General features: G+C 37.2%; 1 protein-coding gene across 4 annotated transcripts in view; it reads left to right on the top strand.

Annotated features, from left to right (window-relative positions):
- The window catches only part of LOC112048880 (fibronectin type III domain-containing protein 5), a 167,157-nt gene that overhangs the window by 104,051 nt on the left and 36,760 nt on the right, over window positions 1–26,346 (top strand). For 3 of the 4 annotated variants that reach the window (XM_024086566.2, XM_052885410.1, XM_052885411.1), the window contains exons 5-8: window positions 19,236–19,327; window positions 23,924–24,061; window positions 25,086–25,163; window positions 26,013–26,033. In XM_024086566.2, the coding sequence (XP_023942334.1) occupies window positions 19,236–19,327; window positions 23,924–24,061; window positions 25,086–25,163; window positions 26,013–26,033 (329 nt within the window). The remainder of the gene's footprint in view (window positions 1–19,235; window positions 19,328–23,923; window positions 24,062–25,085; window positions 25,164–26,012; window positions 26,034–26,346) is intronic. The other variant, XM_024086565.2, reaches the window with a different exon arrangement.

Consider the following 26,346-nt stretch of genomic DNA (forward strand, 5'->3'; position numbering starts at 1 on the left):
ACTAATAACAGGTAATTGCAAATACTTATTGTAATTTTAATAACAAAAAAAAATATACATTTTGTATTTATATTCTTTGAGCGTACATCCAACAAAACTTTCTAATCATCGAGAAATATGCCGGAAATATTTCATCGGGCATTTTTTGTTTAATAAAAAGCATCATTAAATATAAATACTAACTTATGCTTAAATATAGTTGATTCTTCGAGTTATTTCACTGCGCTTGTTGCCTCGTCTGATGCCATAAGGACTGTCTCATTTTTTGCGCAAAGGATCAGCTTTTCAGCACGGAAATGCAGCTAATATTCTTGCCACCATTCCGTGACGTATTTCTCAATAAATAAAAAATTAAATTAATTGTTTATTATATAATCAGTATATACGACAAAATTATGTTCATTTCTAATGTTAGGGCTATTAACTTACGTTATTATCCTTCAAATAATAATTATTTATGTGTGGTATTACAGTCGCATTTCCTTTTTAAAAAATGTACAAACATACAATCCATCAGCAATCGGAAAATACACTCGTGGCCTTTGCACGAAAGATTTTTGTGACCCATATTTTGTCTCTATGATGCATGCCACCATACTGCTAAAAGAATTTTAAAGCAAGTGGCGCTATGGCGCTAAAAGCGCAACACGATATTGAAAGCTCTTTGCCTGGAAATTGCTTTCAGGTAAAATAAAATCCATCAGCCTGACGTGAAATTACATTTTCGACCAACTGACACAGGAGTTAAATTCTTTATCATTTGTTTTGTATAACTAAAGTTAGGGATTCACTATGCTCTGCATTGACGAATAACAGTTAATGTTATTGGATATGCTCAAAGTCTTATCATCATCATCATCATATATCATATCAGCCGATGGACATCCACTGCAGGACATATGTAGAGACTTCCAAATATCACGATACTGAGCCACCTGCATCCAGCGAATCGCTGCGACTCGCTTGATGTCGTCTGTCCACCTGGTGGGGGGTCGACCAACACTGCGCTTGATAGTGCGGGAACGCCATTCCAGCACTTTGGGACCTCAACGTCCATCGGCTCTTCGAACTATGTGCCCCACCCATTGCCACTTCAGCTTCGCAACTCATTGAGCTATGTCGGTGACTTTGGTTCTTCTGCGGATTTCCTCATTTCTGATTCGATCACGGATAGATACTTCTAACATAGCTCGTTCCATCGCCCGCTGTGTGGCTCTGAGCCTTCTTGTGAGCCCCATGGGCTTAAAGACTAGTCTGTCTTAATACTAGCTCAGGATCCGTGGAGCATTTATACAATTGATATCAAGTTAATTTTCTGTGAGTAGCTTCATCTTGATGAGAAGCTCAACGAACGTTCAACGCTCATATTCACAAAAATTCTTGATTTTGGTAGCTAATTGGATTACCAGGTGAAAAATTTCTGAGCGTCAGATACATAATGTACCACGCAATTTGTAGGATATTGTGGCTGATCCCCGCCCCGTTGGTCTATTGTCGTACCCACTCTAGCACAGTCTTTCCCGACTAATTGGAGGGAATTGGAATATTGGTCATATTATAAAAGACTAGCTGACGCCGCGCGGTTTCTCCCGCGTGGTTCCCGTCTCCGTATATAGCCTTCCTCCATATATGGGCTATCGAACACTAAAAGAATTTTTCAAATCGGACCAGTAGTTCCTGAGATTAGTGCGATCAATCAAACAAACAAACTCTTCAGCTTTATAATATTAGTATAGATGTAAATAAATAAATATATTTTATAAAAAAATATAAAAAATAAAATAAAATAATATACATAGCGAGTAAAAGTAAAAGCTATATCTTCACTCATAACTAGGAGTATATTTGAAATTAAAAAAAAAAAATAACCGAAAAAATTCATGATACACGGAACCGCCATTAGTTAAGTAGGGGATCACAATGAGAGCAAGACCACTCTCGTTTCACATCGCGAGTGTATGCGGAAGATTATGTGCGGTGGATGAACTATCTGGAACCACGCCAACATGAAGTTTAGCGCTGCATGAGCTTTACTCATCAGATGTGCATTTTTAATTGACGTCGATGCTTTTGAATGTCGGTCAAACGCAAGCGTCCACTGATCTGCATCGTACGTATCGGAGGCATCGCTTCAAACGGATTTTAGTATTCTTTGTATAGAATGTCATACAAGCGCGTTCACTGATCCGCATTGTACGGATCGCATTGAACGGATTTTATCTACCGTAAAATATAAAAATCCATTTGATGCGGATCTGTGGACGCCTATTGCCAAACGAGTGTTTCAGTGTATTTCACTGTTTGGAAATGAACTAGCAGATGCCACGCGGTTTCACGCGTAGTTCGCGTTTCCATCTAAATACGGGTATAAAATATAGCCTAGATCAATTCAGGGACAGTGTAGTTTCCCGACAGTTTTAGAGCCTCTTCTATTCCTATTTTCTATTCAATTAAAACAAACAGACGTTTGTTTAAATTGAATAGAAAATAGGAATAGAAGAGTTTTAGTTCGGTCTGTCTCAGATAACTTTGTTAGCATATCCCCTGTTAGTTAAGCGACTAACGCCTAATCCCAGCTGCTAAATCTAAGAATTCATGTTTTCAAAAGAACTTGAAAAAGTTATGTTTGAACAAAACAACTAATACAATACAAGATGTTTTTGAAATGGAATTATATAACTTGCTGGGCGTATAATAATTTGTTAACACAGAATAAAGATGATCCAGAATGAGTCTTTACAAGCAGCGTGGTGAAACCGGTGAAAACCATGGAAAAGCAAACGTCACGCGTCTTCTTGATATCCGCTTACTTTTGCATACTTTGTATTTCAAAATTTAACACTAACAACAATGACGTAAATATAAATAATTATCATTAATTACCAATTAAAAAATAATCCATCTTATTTCTTTAGTTTTTGTAAACAGTTTAAAAAAAAAATAAATACATAAGGCGCCATATTTCTGAATAATATTGAAAATTACTGATGCGACGCTTCGTGTCGTATTGACTTGAGAATGTATTCGTTTTTGAATTTTGTATCTGGAGCGGCTACGACACCGTCGTGTTCCGTTCTATCTGCCTATAATTCTTTAATCTGTGTTTGTTACGTTAAAATATGTACGAGGTTCCTCGTTCAAGTAATAAGGACCGCGTATTTGAATTTGGAAGAAAGAAATGCTTAATAATTCATAGCCTGGCTTCTTCTGAGAAATTCTCAGCGTTTAGTTGGGAAGTTGATGTTGTTACACACACGTGCCTTGAAGAGTACATTAAGTAGACAGTCTCGATCATTATCATTACAATCTGATAAAGTAATCGTTAAAAGAGTCAAACAATATCACTCTAAACCAATCTCGCATTATATGCTCCTGTCCGAATTGCTTTTTTCTTTTTTGGCCACGGCCAATCTCATGGTGAGATTAATCAGGAGATTGATCTTTTTCCTCACTCGATACGACCGGTGAAACATCAGGGGCAGAACCGACGGCCTCCGAGGCACGGGGTCGTACCTACACCGCCGACCAGCTACTAATGGTCCAATGAGACAGTTCTCGCAGTATAGCAGTCTGGTGGATAGGGCTACGCTACATAGGTCCCTTATCCATCCATATCCCTTTCCTATAGGAAGAGAGGTTCTTTTCTTTTCTTCACAAGTTAGCCCTTGACCACAATCTCATCTGATGGTAAGCGGTGATGCAATCTAAAATGGAAGCGGGCTAACATATTCGGAGTCGAATGAAAATCCACATCCCTTTCGGTTTCTACACGACATCGTACCGGAATGCTAAATCGCTTAGCGGTACGTCTTTGCCGGTTAGATGGGAACTAGCCACGGCCCACCAGACATAGGTAGAAAGGTTCTATCTTTAGTGAGCGGTTGAAATAGACCGATAATGATAAATATGTAAGTATTTTTATTTAAAACCCGACAAAAAAAAATATGTTAATCTTACGACTTTTCAATTTGTATATTTAAGTACTATTCAACTTACATTTTACAGATAAAGTTTTATTCGTACTTCTAACACGAGGTAGAAGTTTTGCGAAAGCTTCAATATTTTGCTGAAGTTATTTACGAACAAGGTTTACACGTAGAGTATCTACAAGTCATTATCGAGTTATCTTCAAATATATCACGAAGTTCAATACTAAAAATTCAATAAAAACTTAGTTTTTGCCTAACGAGTCTAAACTAGTATATACTCAAACTTGACAATATTTAATGCAATATTCGTCAATCATCATTAACAACCCATATTCGGCGCACTGTTGAGCACGAGTCTCCTCTTAGAATGGGGTTAGGCCTTAGTCCACAACGCTGGCCCAATGCGGATTGGCAGACTTCAGGTATACAGGTTTCCTCACGACGTTTTTCCTTCACCGTTTGACACAACTGATATTTAATTTCTTAAAATGCACATAACTGAAACGTTGAAGTTGCATGCCCCGGACCTCATTCGAACTACATCCTCCGAAACGAAGGCAGAAGTAATATCCACTGAGCTATGAAACATAAAAAGGTTTTTTTTAGTTAAAAAAAAATTCTTATGCAGTTCGGCTCCTATAAGTGGAATTGTCAACACCTTGAAGTAATGGGAAATCTCCGCAACACCCTGTATAATGACGTATGTCGGACAATCACGGGCTCTCAATATAATAATGATTGTTACAGAGTCCAACGACTCCAAGCCCCATAATCAGCATTGGTACTTGATAAGCCTAAGCTTCAGAGAGACAGCTATCTCACCTTAAAGGAGAGAATTATCATTATAATCATCATTGACAGCTTGATGGACGTCCCCTTCTTGACATAGGCCTCTTGTGTGGACATTCAAACACCACTGACTCTAGACGCCAGCATCCTGTAACCCGGTTGATGTCGTCGGGCCGTCGACACTTACTATTGGGGTCGCTATCGCACCTTGAGACCCTAACGTCCATCGGCTCTTCAGTCTATGTGAACCAGCTGAGGGCCATTAAAAATAGCCTGACGATGACGATTTTTTATCTCAGTTTTAGAAGTGAAATTAAATTAATATGTCCGATTGTTTCTTATTAGTGTGGTTGTAAAAATAGATTACCCATTGAAGATTTAATCAAGTAAAACATTAAGATGTAATCAAATAAATGTTTCTTACTTAACGTAACAAACGGAATAATCTATTTTATTCTCGAGATTTAGTTTCCTAAAGGAGGACAATAAGAGAACTAAATCTTTTGTGTCTCTTACGAAATGTAGTGTACGTATTCCAATTAGTATTAGAGAATTAGAGAGTGTCTTGTAATTGGATTTAGAGGTCCGTGGGTTGTAGGTAATGGTGCTAATTCAGCTCCACACCGATCTCTATTCTAAAGTGATAAACTTTGTTCCACTTAACATCTTATGTTCTTTCTCAATAAATAAAATTTAGTACTCGTTATGATGTCTTTTACTTATTTTACTTACTTAATTTAGAAATCTCAACTATTTTTTTACTTATTATATTTTGAAAGGTAGCTTAGAAAAATCCTTATCAATATTCAAGGGAAAGATGTCGAAAGGATTCTTATAATTATAGGTTTTACACAAAGATTCTAAAAAAAATTTAATCCTAATTATCTATAATTTTTATGATTTCTTGAAAATTTTATGATTCTTGATCAACAAGACATCTATATATTTATTCATAAAAAGTAAAACCGTTACCGGTCAAATTCTGTACAAAAATGTGTACAGATAAATTTGTAAAAAATTAAAGATATTTTGAAAATTTTAGTTGGAGAGCAATAAACAATCGGTACTTTAACCAAAAGTATATATATATTTTTTTAATTTTTTGTATGTCCGTCTGTCTGTCCGTAATTTTGTTTATCGCGGCATCACGCTGAAACTACTGAATGAATTCAAATGAAACTCAGCATAATTTGAGACTACGGGAATATCTACGGGAGACTATGAATATCACACTAATATAAAAAAGTTAGTGTGTAAGTGTATATGTTTGTTCCTTCTTTACACTGCGGCTACTGAAGCGATTTGGCTGAAATTTGGAATGGAAATAGATTTCACTCTAGATTAACACACAGACTACTTCTCATCCCAGAAAAGTCCATGCTTTCCGTGGGATTTGTAAAAAAAAGGATTCCACGCGAACGAAGTCCCGGGCGTCCGCTAGTTATGTATAATATAAATAGAATGGGGTGAAATAGGGGTTAAAAGATTACATAGATTTCTGCTAGTGTTTATTATGTACATTTATTCGTTTTTGGAAGGTTTGATTCCCTTGTACACTTTGTGTTGTGTTGATAAGTTACTCTGTTTTTAGGGTTTCCATCTACAATCAGGTGGGTCAAATGCTAAGTCCATCATTTATTTCAATAAAAAAAATCCTAAAACATAAGAAATCTGTAACAAATATTGGAACTTATGTTTTATTTGTTCAGTCAGCGAATATCGATTCTATTTAAGCTGATTTCATAACGTATTCCTTACCTGCGCCATTGTTTACTATTCAGCACTATTCAATTTGGGTATCGGCAGGTCCCCCAAATTTCTGCGGTTCGAGTATTAGCATAAGGTTCTCTGAATCTGTGGGGTGAGTTTCCTTATTGAATAAATATTGTTGTAATGTCTGAGGTTGTAAGTTATTATATTGTTTGTATGTTAGAATTCAACTCTTAATAATTTAATGATTCCTGCGCTAATCGAGCCGTCAGTAGTAAGTCGGGATGATGGCAAAAGACGTGATGGATTAACGCTGGTTCCCTGGGAAATTTGACTCTAATGTGGGACGCTACATGCGTTGACACATCTAAACTAAGCTTATTTTTTTCTGTCTCTAGAATGTATAGCTGTTTTACGGTCAAAATACTAAGGAAAGAGTTTTTTTTTTATTCTTTACAAGTTAGCCCTTGACTACAATCTCACCTGATGGTAAGTGATGATGCAGTCTAAGATGGAAGCGGGCTAACTTGTTAGGAGGAGGATGAAAATCGACACCCCTTTCGGTTTCTACACGGCGTCGTACCGGAACGCTGAATCGCTTGCGGGACGTCTTTGCCGGTAGGGTGGTAACTAGCCACGGCCGAAGCCTCCCACCAGCCAGATCTGGACAAATTAACAAAATTTCATTCTGCCCAGCTGGGGATCGAACCCAGGACCTCAGTCTTGTAAATCCACCGCGCATACCACTGCGCCACGGAAGGCGTCAAAAAAAAAAAGGAAAGAGTAAAGTGTGCGTGTGAAAAATACGAGTGGATACTTACTCGTATAATAAAGATCTTTGTGGGCTTTCAATTTTAATACATCATTTAGTAACTTTTAATAAATTTGATTAAATTGACAGCTTTAATATGCTCTTTGAGGCACTTGGGCTTAACATTGCTTAACATTGAAACTACGGTCTGAGATTTTCTTAGAATTTCCTGGATGAAAGAAAATCTCAATATTTCATAGCCCGACCCAGGCCATTATATCCCTCTTGAGGTTTTTAATGGCCTGGACAGCTTGAAGAGCTCTCTTAGGTACAGAGGTGTAATACAAGACGTGTCATACGCGTAGTTATCTTTTTTTATGGGAAAATTCTCATGTACCTTTTTAGAACTGAGAGGTGAAAAGGTTTATTTCAGAGCCTAGCTTCGTATTAATAGACTTTACTTAAATTACATATGAACTTTGATAGCCTTGTGGATATTACTTCTACTTTCGATTTGGAGGGCATAGATTCGAATACGGCCCGGAGCATGGACGTCCAACTTTTCAGTTTTATGCATTATAAGAAATTAAATATCACTTGTTTCAAACGGTGAAGGAAAAACATCGTGAGGAAACCTGCATAGCAGAGAATTTTTTTAATTCGGGTGGTAACTAGCCACGGCTGAAGCCTTCCACCAGCCACATCTGGGCCAATTAAGAAAACCTCAATCGTCCCAGCCGAGGATGGAACCCAGGACCTCCGTCTTGTAAATCCATCGCGCAAACCACTGCGCCACGGAGGCCGTCAAAGTTTAGCGTGGTATTCGACTTTCTGTAAACTATGCCCACTAAGGTCCGTATGATATTCCATTTTTCCTAAACTAAGATTATTTTTTGCTTTATGCTTCTCGCTCATTGCGCAGAATACTTGTGAACTCAGCATGAATCCGTTTACTTTGAGAAAAGCAATCTTCATATTGAATTCCCAAATTAAACTCTCTAACTTAAAGCGACAACTCTCTAGTCAGCTTGGAAGCTATGTAAATGTCTCAAAACTGGCTAACATTTCTGGAACGCCTGAGGCCACATGTGGTTTCATTTTTGGAATGAGTGAGATTATTAAATATACAAGACATTCGTGGCACATAGCCATGTGCTTTGTGTAACGTACCATTCAAAGTGTAAATGACTTCCGAAAGCAGAACAACTGTACTGGAAATGACATCCCGCGTCATTTATGGATAACATACAAACACAATGTGTTGTGATGCTATTTCCTAATAGACCAGCAGGCTGATTCACTATATTTGACATAAGCTAGTTGACATACTATACTTACGAAATTTAGACTCTATAAAACAAGTGTCATGCGGTGTCTACTGGTGGATATTGCAATTACCATTAGATTCAAATAAAATATGACATAACTTGACTTTTCAAAAGTGCTGGTAAACTAAGCCTAATTGAAATAAATGAATATTGAATTTTATCATACAATATGTAGATGACATTTGTCTCAATTGATTAGTTGTTTATTTTAATCTATACTAATATTATAGAGCTGAAGAGTTTGTTTGGTTGAACGCGCTAATCTCAGGAACTACTGGTCCAATTTGAAAAATTCTTTCAGTGTTAGATAGCCCATTTATCAAGGAAGGCTATAGGCTATACGTGAAACCACGCGGCGTCAGGTAGTAGGTTGATAATTAAAGACCAAAATAGTGAATAGGCCAACAGCAGCAGCAGGGGCTGGACCTCGTTGTCCGTCGCTGAACTAGACTAACCACGGCACCAATGAGGCAGTTAATTAAATATAAATAAGTTTATAATTTACCAGTTTTATAACATACGTTCCCACATTAGCACCCAGCGTATTAAAAGCTAAAACTCGTCATCAAAACTTCAGTATTCAGTTCCATTATTACCCCTCACTCTGCGCCCGTACGTTTTCCGTTCCATTTCACAGTCTCAAGATATGAAAACGTATTTCGCCAACGCATTAATCATTCTTGGAAGTTCGTTTACAAGAATGTTCCGACAGAGGACTCAATAAAAACTTTTCACGAATGTTTGGTACTTTAACAATTTAAGATGGGAACATACCGCCGACCCTACTGAATAAACTCACAAAGTAGTTTTTTGTTATCAAATGTTTGGTAGGTCATCGAATTCAGGTAGATGACATTGAAATTGTATTAATCATCATAATCAAGAAGAAGGTCCTGGGTTCGATTGAGGTTTTTTTAATTGGTCCAGGTCTGGCTGTGGGAGGCTTTAGCCGTGGCTAGTTATCACGTGCCGGCAAAGACGTATGATTTAGCATTTCAATACCATGTCATGTGGAAACCGAAAGGGGTGTGGATTTCATCCTACCCCTAACAAGTTAGCCCGCTTCCATCTTAGATTGCATCATCAATTATTAACTGGTGAGATCGTAGTCAAGGGCTAAATGTGAATGTGATGTAAAGAACAAAAAAGAATCATCATCATACTCGTAATATATTAATCTAAAGCTTTAAAAACATTACACAGTGTAACTGTGTTAAAAATATATTAATAAATTAAAAAACTATGGGTTCCAAAATTATTTTTTGTGTTCACACATGGCTTTAATTTTCAAAGCCTTATTTTTCTAAATAAAATTCATTAGAAAACTAATTTAAATAAACAGCTTTGTGAATGGTGCTATATAACCTAACGCAGATAAAGTTACGAGCAACAGTAAAACATATGATAAAATGAAAAAAAATATCTAAACTAAATTCCTTTTTAAATTAATTTTTTATTATTCCTAATTATCCTCGAGATAAAAATCTCATTAGATAATTAAAATTATTTTATTTTATCACAGTAGACGTTTTTATATGGTCCGTTTTTGAGTATTTGTAGTTCGCCTTGCCGCTGGGATTCATTAGTTCCTTGTAGAGAATACCAAAATGAAACAAAGTTTGTTATCGCCGCGTTACAAAGACTTGCGGTACGGACGGCTTTAGCGTGCTCGTGGCCTTGAGCCGTCCACATCTCTTGTTGTGTAATTCTCTATGGGTTGCTTGGGATAGGCGGGCAGAGTGACTTGAGTGGAAAAGGGGAGTGTAAGATATCTGTCAAATGCACCTTTAACCCTACACACATCGTTCACAAGTGCGTGACTCCAATCAAGAAATCATTCTCTGTCTATCATTTGATTTGTTAATTAAGTTGTACTCACGAATGTTTTCAATCCATAACCTTTGTTCGACATTAGTTTTCTTATTTTTGTAATCACTTTTGAGTCCGCTATTTTTTTTTTATCTAAATTTCGCTTCACAAATTAGGTCACATGTACACACAGCTCTACTTAATATAGTGCACCTGTTGCGTGCCACGGCATGCGTGTCTGTGTCCCCAGGGGGGGGCACTCATGGAAATAGACTGCGCTCGTGTGTACAATGCCCTAGTTTCGATGTAAGGCACATGTAAGCGATGTGAGGCACTTTGACATCTTGTTTTGTATCAACATGTCGTCAAGTAGCTATAATACTTGGAAGTGGAATTATTCAGAGCGTGTCAAATTAATAAATTGTATTCACGAATGTGTGTCTTCATAATGAATAAGTTAATTTGGTATTTACGTCTTTAGGTGTACCTACATGTTTGGATACATCTTTGGCTTTGCGAATCCATGCTAATATTATTATGTGAGGTTTTTGATTGTAACGTATGTAGGGCTAAACTTCGTGCACCCACAGAGTTCATTGATTCCAACTTCCAGCCTTCTATTGGGAGTCAGAGTGTTAAAGGATAGCTTAGATAGATGATCCGTTCCCCTTCTATTCTTAGACCCAAACCCTCGGTGATACAAGTGTCTCTCTAAGGGCTTGCATTTGACACTTTGACTTCAAATAGAATTGAGATTGTAGTTGTAGATTCAGGTGGGATTGTAGTCAAGGGTTAACTTTTAAAGAATACAATAAAAAAACATATACATGTATTATCATAAGTGCTTGCAAGGTAGGTTGGTACCTTACATGTCTCAAGTTAATAATAGTTTGTTACTTTGTAAATTATGTCCAAATTGTTTTTCCTACCATTATTCTAAATGTTTATAAAGGTATTTGTGTAAGCCTGTACAAACAAATGACCATAGCGTGTTAGTAATAAGAATTATTTATAAGTCTATTGGTCTAACAACACTGTTATAATATATTATATAATAAAGACATTTAAAAATCAATAAAAAAAAGAAACAAAGGTCTGATTTTTCTTTCTATGAAAAAAAAAGTTTCATCAGTTTTTCGAATTTAATCGAAATTATTTAGGCACGACAAAATTTAAATCATTTCTTTAACTAAGTATTGATTGAGATATCAGTATAATTTTCAACCTCATTTTGGATCTTATCGTCAAATACTGCGGTGTGGCGATAACATCTACATTGCTTTGATGATTAAAATAATGAATAGTTAATATTATATCGTTTAACATGCAATGGCGTACGATTAATTGCTCTTACTAAATAGTTTGTACATTTTAACATTATTTGCGATTTAGTAGGACGTTTGAAACGGCTCTAACTTTTCACGGGTGTGTTCACACTTTTTTAATTTTAATTTACAATATTAACTTTAATGTTGACACTAAGTAAATTATTTATGTTTATTTTATCGTTGTTGTAGCCTTGTGAAGACAAAAATCTTAGCTGGTTCTTGCATCGCGGCACTATCCAAACTTACCAAACAAACAGTTTGGATCGTGTCGCGATGCAAGAACCAGCTCATGACTAAGAGCCCCGTAAGGGTTCGAAATTAGTCGGGCATACTCCGTACTAATATCACGTGAGTTTTATCTATGTTTCATAATCAATTAATAGAGGCTACATAATAAAAGTCTCTTGTAAAAATCTGAAATACTATTTTGTAATACAATGTAGGTCTCGCGGCCTTGTTACAAATAGTAATATTATTGTATTATGTTTTAAAACTTGTACCTAGAGGGCGACTCGATGAGTCAGGTGTAATTACTAGAACGTGAGTTGTGAAATTTTAATGTCATTTTAACAATGACAATGCGTTACAACCATTAAATGTAGGTGAAAGGACAACACTAGGTCAAACTTGTAACAAATATTACAGTGTTTGTATGTTTATCATCATTGTATCAACCCATATTCGGCTCACTGCTGAACTAGATTCCTCTGTCAGAATGAGAGGGGTTAGGCCAATAGTCCACCACGCTGGCCCAATGTGGATTGGCAGACTTCACACACGCACAGAATTAAGAATATTCTCTGGTATGACGGTTTCCTAACGATGTTTTCCTTCACCGTTCAAGACACGTGATATTTAATTTCTTAAAATGCACAGGACTGAAAAGTAGGAGGTGCATACCCCGGACCGGATTCGAACCCACACCCTCCGGAATCTGAGGCAGAGGTCACATCCACTGGGCTATCACGACGCTCATCACAGTGTTTAGTTACTTGTAATTGAAAAAAAATGTATCTCCATATTTGCAACTCTTATGGGAATAAAATCGTTGCAGTGGCTTCCCGTTGCCTTCTTCTTTTAAGGTTCATTTTGTTAACCCAAGGTCATTACGGTCTCTTCTGTTGAGTTGTCTGATCAGGTGTATGGCTGATCTGCATATAATCGGTCGCCAGAGCCTCGTCGGTGGTCTAGCAGGGAGCATCACAGTAGTCAATTGTCTGTCAGTTACTATCGTCAGTCGACGCGTGCTGGTGAGGATAACAGTAGGGTTATGATGGTAAGCACCCTTCTACCCTCACCCGCTAACCGCTGGATGGATTTAGTCAAGGCTGCTATACAATCATCCATTTTGGAGTGTTCTCATAACGCAGCCAATCGCCATTTGTGGATTGGATTGGATCGCCAAATGGAGCATTGCACATAACTCGTCGCTCATCGCTGCAACCACGACCACTCTGCAAAGAGAGAACGATTAAGAAGATGTATCTCACATTTTAGTTTACATTTGTATGAATAGTCTATGAATGCGTAGAAGAACATGTGTCTCTTTTTCTATAAATGTATAAGTACTAGTGAACAGGAAACCCCGTGATTCGAATGGGAAAAAGAATAGCCTTTGTCACGTGCCGATAAAGTAGCTTTCCATTAGTGAAATAATTTTTTAAATAGGTTTTATTGATTTAGCTGTAAAACCGTAACAAACAATCAAACTCACATTCGCATTTATGAAACTAAGATTGATTCGATAAAGATTTAATGTACCTATTATAGAAGCGAAGCAGGGTCTGTAGCTAAGTTATACATCAATTCTCGTTCTACAACTCTAAAGCTTCGATAAAAATGTATGTATGTATGAGGACGATATTCGTTATCAATATAACAGCCCTATAAATAATTCCCATATATTTTTTTTTTGTTTCGAAGCGTTACCGCTTTTAAAAAGATAATAGATAATCATGTAACTTGACTATAGACCCAGGTTTGTGGTAATCACTTGATTAAAAGTAGTAGATAAATATAAATCCATGTTTTAAACTTTCCACGTAGTTGAAAAATGCAATTTTATAATTTTACAAGAAAATCTATTTCATCGAGAAATATAAATTTCCGCGGACTAGTTCTGAAGACCAAAATGGCTGGCGATAATAACACCGCTTTTGTTACGTCAAGAGTGCATCCGGAAGATCATATGCGGTAGATGAACTGACTGGAACAGTGCCAAGCTATAAATTTAGCGCCGCATGCCGCTAGGCGCAATGTTAGATGATGAGAACATTTTTAAGTGCCGCGGTCTTTATGAAACTACCCCGTCATGTTGCTTTTACCGCTATGAAAGTGCAAACGGGTATCATATCATTCTTATTTTAAATTTTTTAACAACCGACGCAAACAGAGGGGTGTTATAAGTTTGACGTGATAGCCCAGTGGATATGACCACTGCCTCCAATACCGGAGGGTGTGGGTTCGAATCCGATCCGGGGCATGCACCTCCAACTTTTCAGTTGTGTGCATTTTAAGAAATTGAATAGCACGTGTCTCAAACGGTGAAGGAAAACATCGTGAGGAAACCTGCACGCCAGCGAATTTCTTAATTCTCTGCGTGTGTGAAGTCTGCCAATCCGCATTGGGCCAGCGTGGTGGACTATAGGCATAACCCCTCTCTTTCTGAGAGGAGACTCGAGCTCAGCAGTGAGCCGTATATGGGTTGATAACGACGACGATAAGTTTGACGTGTCTGTCTATGGTGCTTTAGCTTCCGAACGGAGGAAGTGATTTCAATTTAGTTTTTTTTTGTAAGGTGCACTTCAGCTTCGCGACTCTGAGCTATGTCACCTCCTACCTGCCCGCAGCGGTTGAATGTCTAAATACCCTCTCTTAATACATTAAGGCAGACAGGACCAAATCTATTTAGAAAATAAATAATCCTAAAGTTATCCGAACGTGGCATCGAACGAATAAAAATCGCAGCATTACCAACTGCGTCAACTGCTCCATCTCATCTAATCAGAGCAGTCATCAGTATACCTTGGATGGTACCTTTTTAACTCGCTTTTATTAGCTTCACTTTTAACTAATGTAATGTAAAAAAAATGTATGTAAGAAAATCTTGGAATCTTAATTAGACCCACTTTCCGGTCTTCGATTAGGATGAAATTTTGCACACGCTCTGAGTTCTGATCAAAATATATGACTAGCTAAGAAACGTCATTGCAAATCCAATATGGCGGCCTCCCCAAGGTAGCGGACTGGCTGTTTGAAGTTCACCCTCATGATATGGATATCAAATTAAAGGGTTTGTTTGCTGTCAGGAAAACGAAAATAGTCACGTGACTTAAATCCAATATGGCGCACGTCTAAAATGGCGGACAGGCAATTTGAAATGCACCCCCATGATATGGCTGTCAAATGAAAGAGTTTGAAGGTGTTTTTTAGTTTTTTAATTTTAGTTAAGTCAGCCCTTGACTACAATCTCAACTGATGTAAAGTGATGATGCAATCTAAACTGGAAGCGGGCTAACTTGTAACCTAACTAACTAACCGGACTAACCTTTTTTTTATTTTTTTTTATTCTTTACAAGTTAGCCCTTGACTACAATCTCACCTGATGGTAAGTGATGATGTAGTCTAAGATGGAAGCGGGCTAACTTGTTAGGAGGAGGATGAAAATCCACACCCCTTTCGGTTTCTATACGGAACGCTAAATCGCTTGACGGTACGCCTTTGCCGGTAGGGTGGTAACTAGCCACGACCGAAGCCACCCACCAGCCAGACCTGGACAAATTAAGAAAAAAACCTACAGAAGAAAGAAATTTTCAGATTTACGAAGGCATGTTGAGCAAAAATTCCGTAACATTTTGCTTATTACGTGTACAGTTTTGGTACGAAATAAATATCATTATTTTATTATTCTCTTCCAGATTTGACTTATTACTGACTCTCCAGGTTAGACAACAAACCTTGTTTACCATTTACATGAATATTCATGTCGGTGTTCTACGAGACGGTGCAAATTCTCTTAGTTATATGCATTATTGAATTAAACACGCTTAATCTTAAAAGCATCAAAACTTAAAAATCTTTAGAATATACTATGTAGTTGATTGTGTATTATGGTATAAGAAAAACCGCGCCACGTAAAACCTTCTCTGAAAAATATATATGTACCTATATTATATAAAATAACAGAAAGTAACTAGTTGAAGTGGCAATGGGCGGGCCACATAGTTCGAAGAGCCGATGGACGTTGGGGTCCTAAGGTGCTGGAATAGCGACCCAGCACCGGAAAGCGCAGTGTTGGTCAACCCCCCACTAGGTGGACCGAAGACATCAAGCGGGTTGCAGGGAGCCGCTGGATGCTGGCGGCTCGAGACCGTTTTGTTTGGAAGTCCATGCAAGAGGCCTATGTCCAACAGTGGACGTCCATCGGCTAATAATGATGATGATGAACGGAAACTTCATCTACAGTGAATCATTGTGTGAGAAAATGGCGTAGAGAAATATAGTTTTACTAGTACGTACACACATACAGAGGCATACAGAGGGAGCATGATAGCCCAGTGGATATGACCTCTGCCTTCAATTTGGAGGGTATAGGTTTGAATCCGGTCCGGGACATGCACTTCCAACTTTTCAGTTATATGCATTTTAAGAAATTAAATACGTGTCTCAAACGGTGAAGGAAAACATCCCGAGATTCTGCATACCTGAGAATTTTCTTAATTCTCTATGTGTGTGAACTGTCAATCCGCATTGGGCCAGCGAAGTGGACTATTGGCCTAACCACTCTCATACTGAGAGGAAACAGTGAGCCGAATTTGGGTTGCAAATGACAATGATGACACACACACATATTTGTCGAATACAGAAGTTTATTTTTAGAAATTATGTTAATATAACACTAGCCACTCACCGTATCGTCACGTTGTATGGATATGATCTATAATTCTGGACTGTCTATTGCGTGCACTCCGTAGATGTAAAAATGCACTACCTACCCTAAGGACTCAATACAAACCTAATTTGGACCACAAAATACATTGAGCAAGGAATTTTCCAAGTTTTACTTATAGTGCATACTCTAGTTAAAAACCTTATAAAAATAAATAAATAAAATAAAATCTGTTTATTTCAGGCCATTGACCCATATAGTGTTAGTAGTTATTAGCTTATTATCTATGTTAGTGCGAAATACAAAATACTAATACTAATACTATAGCTAAAATTAATTTAAATATCTGCCTCGCCTTACTGATGCACATATATGAGTGTGTACCCAGTGCCTCAATATGGGGCAGTTGAAATTGTCAACAACTACCTTCAAGAAGGTGTTAGTGCTCCCCCTTACCCTGCTCAACAGCGATGTAATTCGTTTGCGTACGACTGTAGAAAAGCTGTCTGTTCTTCCATACGCAAACATAGCTGATGCACTACAGTACCGCGGGAGCTCCAACATCGTTCTAAAGGCGTTATTATATTGCACTCGGAGTGCATTGTATGTCTTCTGCGTATAGTTGACCCACAGGCTGCATGTGTATAACGTCTGGCAGAACGCCTTCAACAATGTTATTTTGTGCGTGCACAGCGTGCGAAGATGCGAGCCAACATATTGCATCTGACAGCAATAGCTCTCCATTCCCTCTCCATGTCAAGGTCATCGTTCAAATCCTCAGTAACAATATGGCCGAGGTATTTGAACTCCGACACCCTCCGAAGCTCGATTCCTCCTAGTGTTACTTCTTCTTCTTAAGGTGCCTCTCCGACTAGCGAAGGTTGGCAGTCAGATTCTTGAACTCGTCTCTATCCTTCGCGAGACGAAATAATTGTGCGGCGCTCGCGATCCCGGTATGGAAAAGTCCTAGTGTTACTGGTGGTATATAATTATGCACGCCACTGCTGTCTATAATTTAGAGCCTGCTATAACCAGACATACTAGATTTTAGGAATATTGCAACTGTTTACTTACATAATTATGTTCCTACCATTGGTAAGTACGGTGACCAGTTATGAAGATTAGACAGGCTTTGGAAGGTAGCAGGTTTTAAGTATAAAAACTTATTATTTTTATATATTTTACCCACTAATATTATAAAGAGGTACAGTTTGTGAGGTTGAAGATAGTAATCTCTAGATCTACTGTACCGATTTCGAAAATTCTTTTATCAATAGAAAGCCACTGCATCGATGAACGTCATAGGCTATATTTAATCCCCGTATTCTCACGGGAATTGAAACTACTAGGGTAAAACTGCGGGGCGTCTACTAGTGAATAATATGCAAAATCATGGCTTCGCGGCAACGTTTCGAAAAACACCGTTAGAGATCGAACTTCAAAACTCTCTAGCGAAGTGTTTCTCGATGCTAAGGGCTAGATTCTTTTTAAACTGAGTTTCTATCGCAGTCTATTCCAATTCACTGTAAAGAATCCAGCTCATTCTGGATTCATGTGAATAGGTACACAATTACTTACTCGCTTCGTAAGTGTGATACCGGTGCTACGCGCGACATCTAAATTGGCCTTGGCATTTGCTAACGTCTACGAGAAATTCGATTTCAACGCGCGTTTTATGAAATTTTCTTTTTCAAATTCTGTATGGGCAAATGAAAGATTTGAAGAAGAATTATATACAATCAGTGGCGTGCACAGGGAATTTAATTAGGGTACGCACTATGGGTACAAAGTGGCAAATTCCTATAGCAGTACAGGTTCGTAATGAGTCGTCAGGGTAGGCAGGGCATTTTTGCATCTATAGTATGTACATCCAATACAAAATACATTTTCTAGCTTTATGTTCCGTCATGCTAATATACAGGGATATTTCCCATAATTAAAGTCGTTGAAGAGACTACATATAGGAACCGAACTGCATAACTAATACTTTATTAACTAAAAAAAAAAAACAAAAGTTTTTTATGTTTTCATACAAAGTAATACAAATAATTCCAACTATCCATGTTAAAACACGGCTTTATCTATCTTTACATTTTAATCAATGAATAAGTCTGCCAATCCGCATTGGGCTAGCGTGGTGGACATGGCCTAACCCCTCTCATTCTGAGAGGAGACTCGAGCTCAGCAGTGAGCCGAATATGGGTTGGTTAGCGCGTTCAATCAAACAAACAAACTAACAAACTTTTCAGCTTTATACTATTAGTATAGATTTTTCTATACTACAGATTTTTTTTAGAGAGGGGTTAGGCCAATAGTCCACCACGCTGGCCCAATGCGGATTGGCAGACTTCACACACGCAGAGAATTAAGGTAATTCTCTGGTATGCAGGTTTCCTCACGATGTTTTCCTTCACCGATTGAGACACGTGATATTTAATTTCTTAAAATGCACACAACTAAAAAGTTGGAGGTGCATGCCCCGGACCGGATTCGAACCAACACCCTCCGGAATCGGAGGCACAGGTCATATCCACTGGGCTATCACGGACTTCCACTGGCTGACAATCAGCCTTCATAAAATGAGGCATGTCACTGACTATCTATCCATCGTTGCGTGAGATAAGTTTGCCTACAACTCACTAGTAAGCTCTAACTACTAAACTCACTAACTCAACCACTAACGCCCGTATCGTCTCTGTGCAGAGCCCCCACGGACGTCGCCGCAGCAGGACGGGGGGTTGGGAGCACCCCGTTCCACCGTGACCCCGCCCGACCCTTCGCCCACATTTCCAACGGTAAAAATAATACTTACCCTCACCCAGAGTTTACCTTAGCACTTCGATGTTTGCTTCATGTCTTTAACGTCTGTGTCAAAGAGTTGCTTGTTTGTTAGTACAAACACTGGATTACTCGTCTTACAAGACCTCGTTCAAGTTTTCCCTAATATGGTTCGAGATCACCATTATCACCCTATTTTGAGAGGCTTGAGCTTCATATTCCCCTCCTTATAGGAGAGGGAATATGGAGCTTAAACCCACCTTGCTCCAATGTGGGTTGGCGAGCTGGGTGGTGGAGTAGGGTGATAATTTTAAATTTATCGAATGTTGAAGATAGTGACAGTGATCTGCTTAACATGCTCTCCGGGGATATAATACCACCAACTTCCCAAATCCAGACTGAATTTTTTAAATTTTAACTAAGAATTTCTTAGAAAAAGGTAACTCAGTGAACATATCGCATATAGACCTACCCAGAATTCGAACTCAGGACCTCGTGATTCGAATCCATACAGGCTGGATCAACGAGGCAGTTGGCACAAGGTCAAAACAAACTAAATTAAGGAGTAATTGATTCGTTTTGCTATATTATCTGCGATGAATCAATACAAGATCGTCACCCTGATATGACATAGAGAATTTTACTCTGAAACTGGAGCATCTTCGGAAGATTTTGACAGTACAGTGTTATGTTACAAAAGAATTATTATCATATTCGCTATTTCGAATTAAATTCCTCAAAGTAACGCCTGCTTCTATTCTATATTCTTATAATAAAGTAAATAAATGGATAAGTTTAACAATGAATGAATGAATTTTTAATGTTATGCACCTCGGTTTTGAGCCAGCAACTCACTTGATGTCAATGGTCCATCTACTGGGGGATACTTCAAAGGTTTCCAATGCGGGGTCACTATTCCAGCACCTGGGGACACCAACGTTAATCGTTTAGCTGTTTAATTTGCCACGTCCTTTGTAACTTCAGCTTTGTGACTCGTTAAACTATTCCGGTTACAACAAATGTAAAAAAAAAAATGTATAGAAATAATTAACTTTTCCGAATTGTAAACATTTGTGTCATCATCAACATTAACAGCCGGTGGACGTTAGCTGCTGAACATAGGCTCTTGCATGTCCCCAACGTACATCGGCTGTTCGAGCTATGTGCCTTGTCATTGATGCCCATTGCCTTTTGAGCTTTGCGACTCGCTGAGTTATGTCAGCTTGGTTCTTCAGCGGATCTCCTCATTTCTGATTCGATCTCGTAGAGAAATTCCAAGCGTAACTTACTTCAGCGCCAGCAGAGTGACTTTGAGCCTTCTTAAGAGACCCATAGTTAGCGAACAGGTCTTAGATCCGAAGGTCATCACCGGCAACACACACTGTTCGAAGACTTTTGTCTTCAGACATTGAGTAATTTTGGATGTAAAGGTGTCGCGAAGTTTTCCGAATGCTGCCCAGGCGAGCTGGATTCAAAGGTCTTATCTCTTTCTCGAAATTGGACCTACCTAACTGGACTATACTCTTCTACAACTTCAAGTGCAAAGACCTCAACAATACGAGTAGCTGGGTAGAGCGGTACATGAGCATTACACAATATGATTTGTGTTAATTTTCAGTCCCACATGATGAAAAACTCTGGTGTGGTCATTTATAAATTACGTATAGTCACAGTAATTTACACTGTGAAAGTTTCTAGATAATATGGTCGTATAACATTGTAGTGGGTGTGTTCTGCCATGAATTAGTTTCACCCACACAATAAATTATTTCATACTTTATTGATCGGTTCACCACCTACATGTTTTTCAGACTAATGTATGTATGTACATTGTACAGCCTATCCGTCGTGTGTGAGTTTTTTTTCAACATTCTCATACTTACATGGTAACCCGTGGTAGATTTTAACTTCAACAGTGGATACCTTGCAGGGCTTATAAAATACGTGGCAATCTCAAACTCTCACTCTTTTCATCATCAGCCGATGGCTCAGACCAATTACATATGAACTTGTATCGCACTTAAATTCACTAACAAAATAATTGTCTGTAATTTTTTGAGGTGGACGAGGTAAACACACATGGAAAATATTTAACACCAATAAATATATTTGTGTCCTTACACTACACGCTGCTATAAATTTGATTCGCAATACACACACGTATAATTTTTACACTTAACTATCCACAGAATATACATTACACTTACAATTTAAAAATACTTATAAATGAACTACATTTTTTAGTAAACTAGAAGTTGTTGACCATTTTTATGCCATTTAACTACACAAAAATCGATTCTATAGAATTTTTTTTATTGAAACGCGATAGATCGTTGATTCTTGATCTTTGTCAGAGAGATAACGTCGAGTGAGGCAGGCTCCTATATATTATTGGTCTGAGGCCGATGGACATCTTCTGCAGCTGGTAAAAATACCTTTACAAGTAAAATGTGCTAAATCTAAGAGAGAATCATTTTGTAAAACTCTGCAAAAAGGTGCACGTACGTGAATCCGTTGCCTGAATTTATGATAATAAAAAAAAACTCTGATATGTTAGTAGCGCTCACGAAAAATGTGATTTTTGCCAAAGAAAATCCATGTTCAAATATTTTCCTTTGATTCCACGCGCGCTCGAAAAAATACCAAATATTATAGTTTCCACGAAAAAATCTTCGACTCACTTAAAATATTTGCTTCGCCGGCAATAAATTTTCTTTTGGGCACATTTACTACACAACAATAAAAGACGTACCGAGTACATATTTTTGTTGTAATGATGCGAGGACAGGATAACCAGCTTTAATATTCACTAAATCGATTGCTTTCAAAAAATAAAACCACCGAAGTTGTTTCATCTTTCCATCGGATTATTCCTATATATATAGGCTTACGTATGATATTTCTTGTATCACTAAATTACCGAAACAACGATGCTGCTTGGTAGCAAAGATCAGTATCATGAGCCTTCATCGTCATCATCATCCGATGGACTTCCATTGCTGGACATAAGCCTCTTGTAAAAAGTTATCAAATACCATTATCTCGAGCAGCTTGCATCTAGAATTCTTAAGAGCCTTATTTCTACAAGGTAAAAAAAGAGAAACCTGACAGTCATGAAGTCAGCTATAGCTAGCTAATAATCGATCACGACAAAAACAGCTCCATTCATTTAAAAGCCACCATGCTACAGTCAGAGACTTCGAAGTTTTTTTTTTATGTTGAGGCCTAAAAAAAGTCATTTTCGTTGTGGTTGTTTTCAGTACCAAACCATAACCCTAGATTTTAGTTTTTATTTTTCCGTAAGTCAATAAATTCAATCATTGGAAAAGGTATACTGCGTGTGTTTTTGCAGTATTTGCCTCGCAATATTGGATATCGTATCTGTTCTCTACAGGTTGATTCGGTTTCTGCTACATCCGCACATTTGCATGCAAATATCACCGGCGAAGTGTATATAGTTGAACACACTGCAATCGTGTGTATAAAAAAAAAAATTGGAAATAATATTGGAAATTTGAGAATTGAACATTGTTAATTACTTCATCAGCCAAAGGTTCGATCTCCGTTGGACTGTTCCACCTACCTACCTACCCACAACTAACTAAAAAAAAATTATATTTATATATAAATAAAATAATAAATAAATTAATTAATTAGAGGGGAAGTGGATAGTTAGTAACCATAATGTTTAGAAGATAATATGACTGATATACCTACTTTCTAAGATCATCATATCATTATTAAAATTTTTGTTGTAGTATAAACAAGTTGAAGATAGAACTACAGTAATCGTTGTTTTGTTCGCACTTTTAAGTACAATTATAAAAATATAACCAGGCGTTATTTTGCGGAAATTTAATAGGAGAAGTGATTAATTTTTTCTTTGCTATTTGTCTGAGGAAAACGTTGTCCATATAAAAGAAAAGTCAAACTTCGCTATGAAAAAGTTTTGTTAGATTCGGTTGTTTTTCTCGGAAAATAGTAAAAAAATGCACTACTAATCTACGCGGCATCGCGCCCAAATACTAGGTATATTGCTTGCACGTGTTTCTGGAAGCCACGATCAAAAGCTACCATTGAAGTTGAACCATCCTGAAAATACCAAACGCAAACAATTCGTAACTGCGCCAAAATTTCTTCATTTAGTCAACTCAATTTATTTCAATTTTTTTATTCATAATAGACTTGTATTATAGGACTCAACGGTGATTCCAAAAATAAGAAAACTAATGTCGAATAAAGGTTATGATTCACAATACTTGTCAGGACAACTTAATTAACAAATCAAATTGTCACCAAAATAAGACCCTAGAATGGCAGAGAATGACCTTGAGTGGAGTCACGCGCTTGAGAACGATGTGTTCCCCCCTTATCCACTCAAGTCACTCTCCCCGCCTATCTCCGCCTATCTCAAGTAACCCATAAAGAATTACACAACAAGAGATATGGACGGCTCGAACGCCACGAGGACACTGAAGCTGTCCGTAACGCAAGTCGTTGCGTCGAGTCGATAACACTTGCGCTTGAATCATGCCTGGTGGAATGCAATCATGAAGTCTAGGTTGGAGCGCGCTTGCCTAGAAAATGCCGATATAGCAAATCATGTTCAACAGATACGAGGTGTGGAGATTGGAATAGTTGTTCTAGTGCTGATAGTCTGGATCGGCGCCATCGCTCTATTCTTCAATAGATGGGGGAAAATCCGGATGTTACTACCCTACCAGCCAGATTACAAACAAGAGCAATTAAAGGTACTTATTTACTACTATTTTGCATCCAAAACAGTAGAAAATTTTAAGACGACTCTGAGTCTTATTATGATGAATTAAAACTCAAATTGAATTGTGAATTCATTCATGCATTTTGTATCGATTTGATGAAATTTATTTTTCATCACATATTGTATGATTTTGTGCACTCCATTATCAATCGAAATTTTGACAGGTTGAAGCGCGTTCTTCAAATTCTACGCCATAGGATACATTGATGGTGTGTTTTTACTCTAACTGTAATTGCTATACTTCTTGTAATACGTAACGTTTCTTTTGTGAATCTTTTACTAAACGTTGAACGTAAATATTCCTATTAAAAACCGACCTCATCATACTAACAGTAATTGCTTTTGTAGATACTAATAATTCCCCTGTGTAATTTTCTTGTCTTGATATTAATTATAATTTTATGAATAAACAATAACCCCTTATATAATTGTAATTACTCATAGTATTATATTTAGGAAGCCAAATACTTTCAATGCTTGGAACCCTATCTAATATTTACAATATTTCCTGACTTTACAATTTACATAGAACGCTATCAGTAGGTAATTAATCTGAAACAGTAAAAGTCATACCAATAATTTAACTTGCAGCAGAGGGTTGTGATAATTTTAGCTTGTTAAAAAAGTAATACGAGTAGTTAAAAACTCCTGACCAAACTATCATTAATTTTTAGGCACCTTACTAAATAAATTTACTACCTACACCTACACCTTATTTAAAGTAATAAATTTTCCTACATCTTTAGAATATAAAACTGATCTCATCTTTTAAAACGTATACGTGAAAGTAATTTCTAATACGGATCTTATTGTCATTCAACCCAGTTTCACTGATTTTGCAGTGTTTAAAAGACAATTATTGTCCTGTTCGATGATTTCATATGGTTCTTAAATGTGTTTAAGTGTTAATATTTGATAAATTATTAGTATTTCCCCAATTTCATTAACTTACGATGACTTTTGTACTTTATTTTAATATTTTTCTTAATTCTCAGGTACCAGGAAGCAGTGCGTTAGCAGCGGCCACAGCGGGAGGGACTTGTGGAGCTCATTCTGCACCGTCTGCTTGCTCGGTAACTGTTACCTTATCATTACCTTAATTATAAAGCTTTTCTTTATTTAAGGTAATTTATTTATAATTTAAATGAGGCGTAACATTTGATTCATCAACGATTTTATACTTTTAGATATGTTAGCCAACAAAATCATCGCAAAAAGTGATCTGAATTTAACTACTCCACTGAGCTAACACGTGCATAATTTTGTGTTTACTTACATTATATATTTATGTATATATAGTTTTTACACTGCTCTGATCACACACGGTAACACATTGTATACAATATCAAGGTATTATTCGTTTAAAATAACTTTTGTTGTTTTAAACGAATAATACCTAAGACTAAATGACTCAATTAGGCACCATTTTTCACCAACCATTTGAACACCTTAGTTTCGACGCGCTAGTGTAACATATCTAATAGTATAAAATCTTAGTGACCTACGACATTTTTATCTCATGAAAATAAATCAACCAATAGTGGCGAACTGGAAATCTTCGTTTCTCTTTCGTTGCGTTGCGATGAAAGAGCGAGCGATATTTCAGGTTGGGTTGCAATTGGTGGATTTGTCTTTGCGAGATAATGTCGTGGCACGCATGTTAGGCCTACATCAATGTACATAAATATATTTTCTCGAGTATTATGTTTGGAGCAATTATTTCCCACTTTGACGATACGAGAGGTGTTCCAAATTCAAAGCAGAACTTCGTTTGAACTTTCCTTACTTTCAAAGTTTGCCTATACATTATCAACTAAGTTTTAAAGTATATTTCCATACTTACCTATAATATATTTTATATTTGTATTTTATATAACTATTATGTGTAATTTTTCTTTTTTGTTTTTCAAATATGGCATTAGGACATTGGAAACCATTCTGATGTAAGAATTTTTTCACGTAATTGCTAAGCACGAAATAGTTTGTAGTTTTGCCATTAATGGATCAGCTTACACTGTAATTATGTAGAATGTTTAGTTTGTCTACTTTTGGAAGTCTGTTGAGTTTTGGATGTAGTGCTTAAGTGTATAGACAAGCGTTTGCTAGTAGTTGACAAAGCGCGTAGGTGTATAAAACTGGAGGGATGTTCTTTAATGGTAGGCGTGAGATAGACATCGTACGTATACGACGTACCGCATCAAACGGATTGCAGCATTCTTTATAAATAATATAATAACACAAGTGCGTCCACTGATC

This window comes from Bicyclus anynana, chromosome 14 (assembly GCF_947172395.1).
Source record: "Bicyclus anynana chromosome 14, ilBicAnyn1.1, whole genome shotgun sequence".
NCBI lineage: Eukaryota > Metazoa > Arthropoda > Insecta > Lepidoptera > Nymphalidae > Bicyclus > Bicyclus anynana.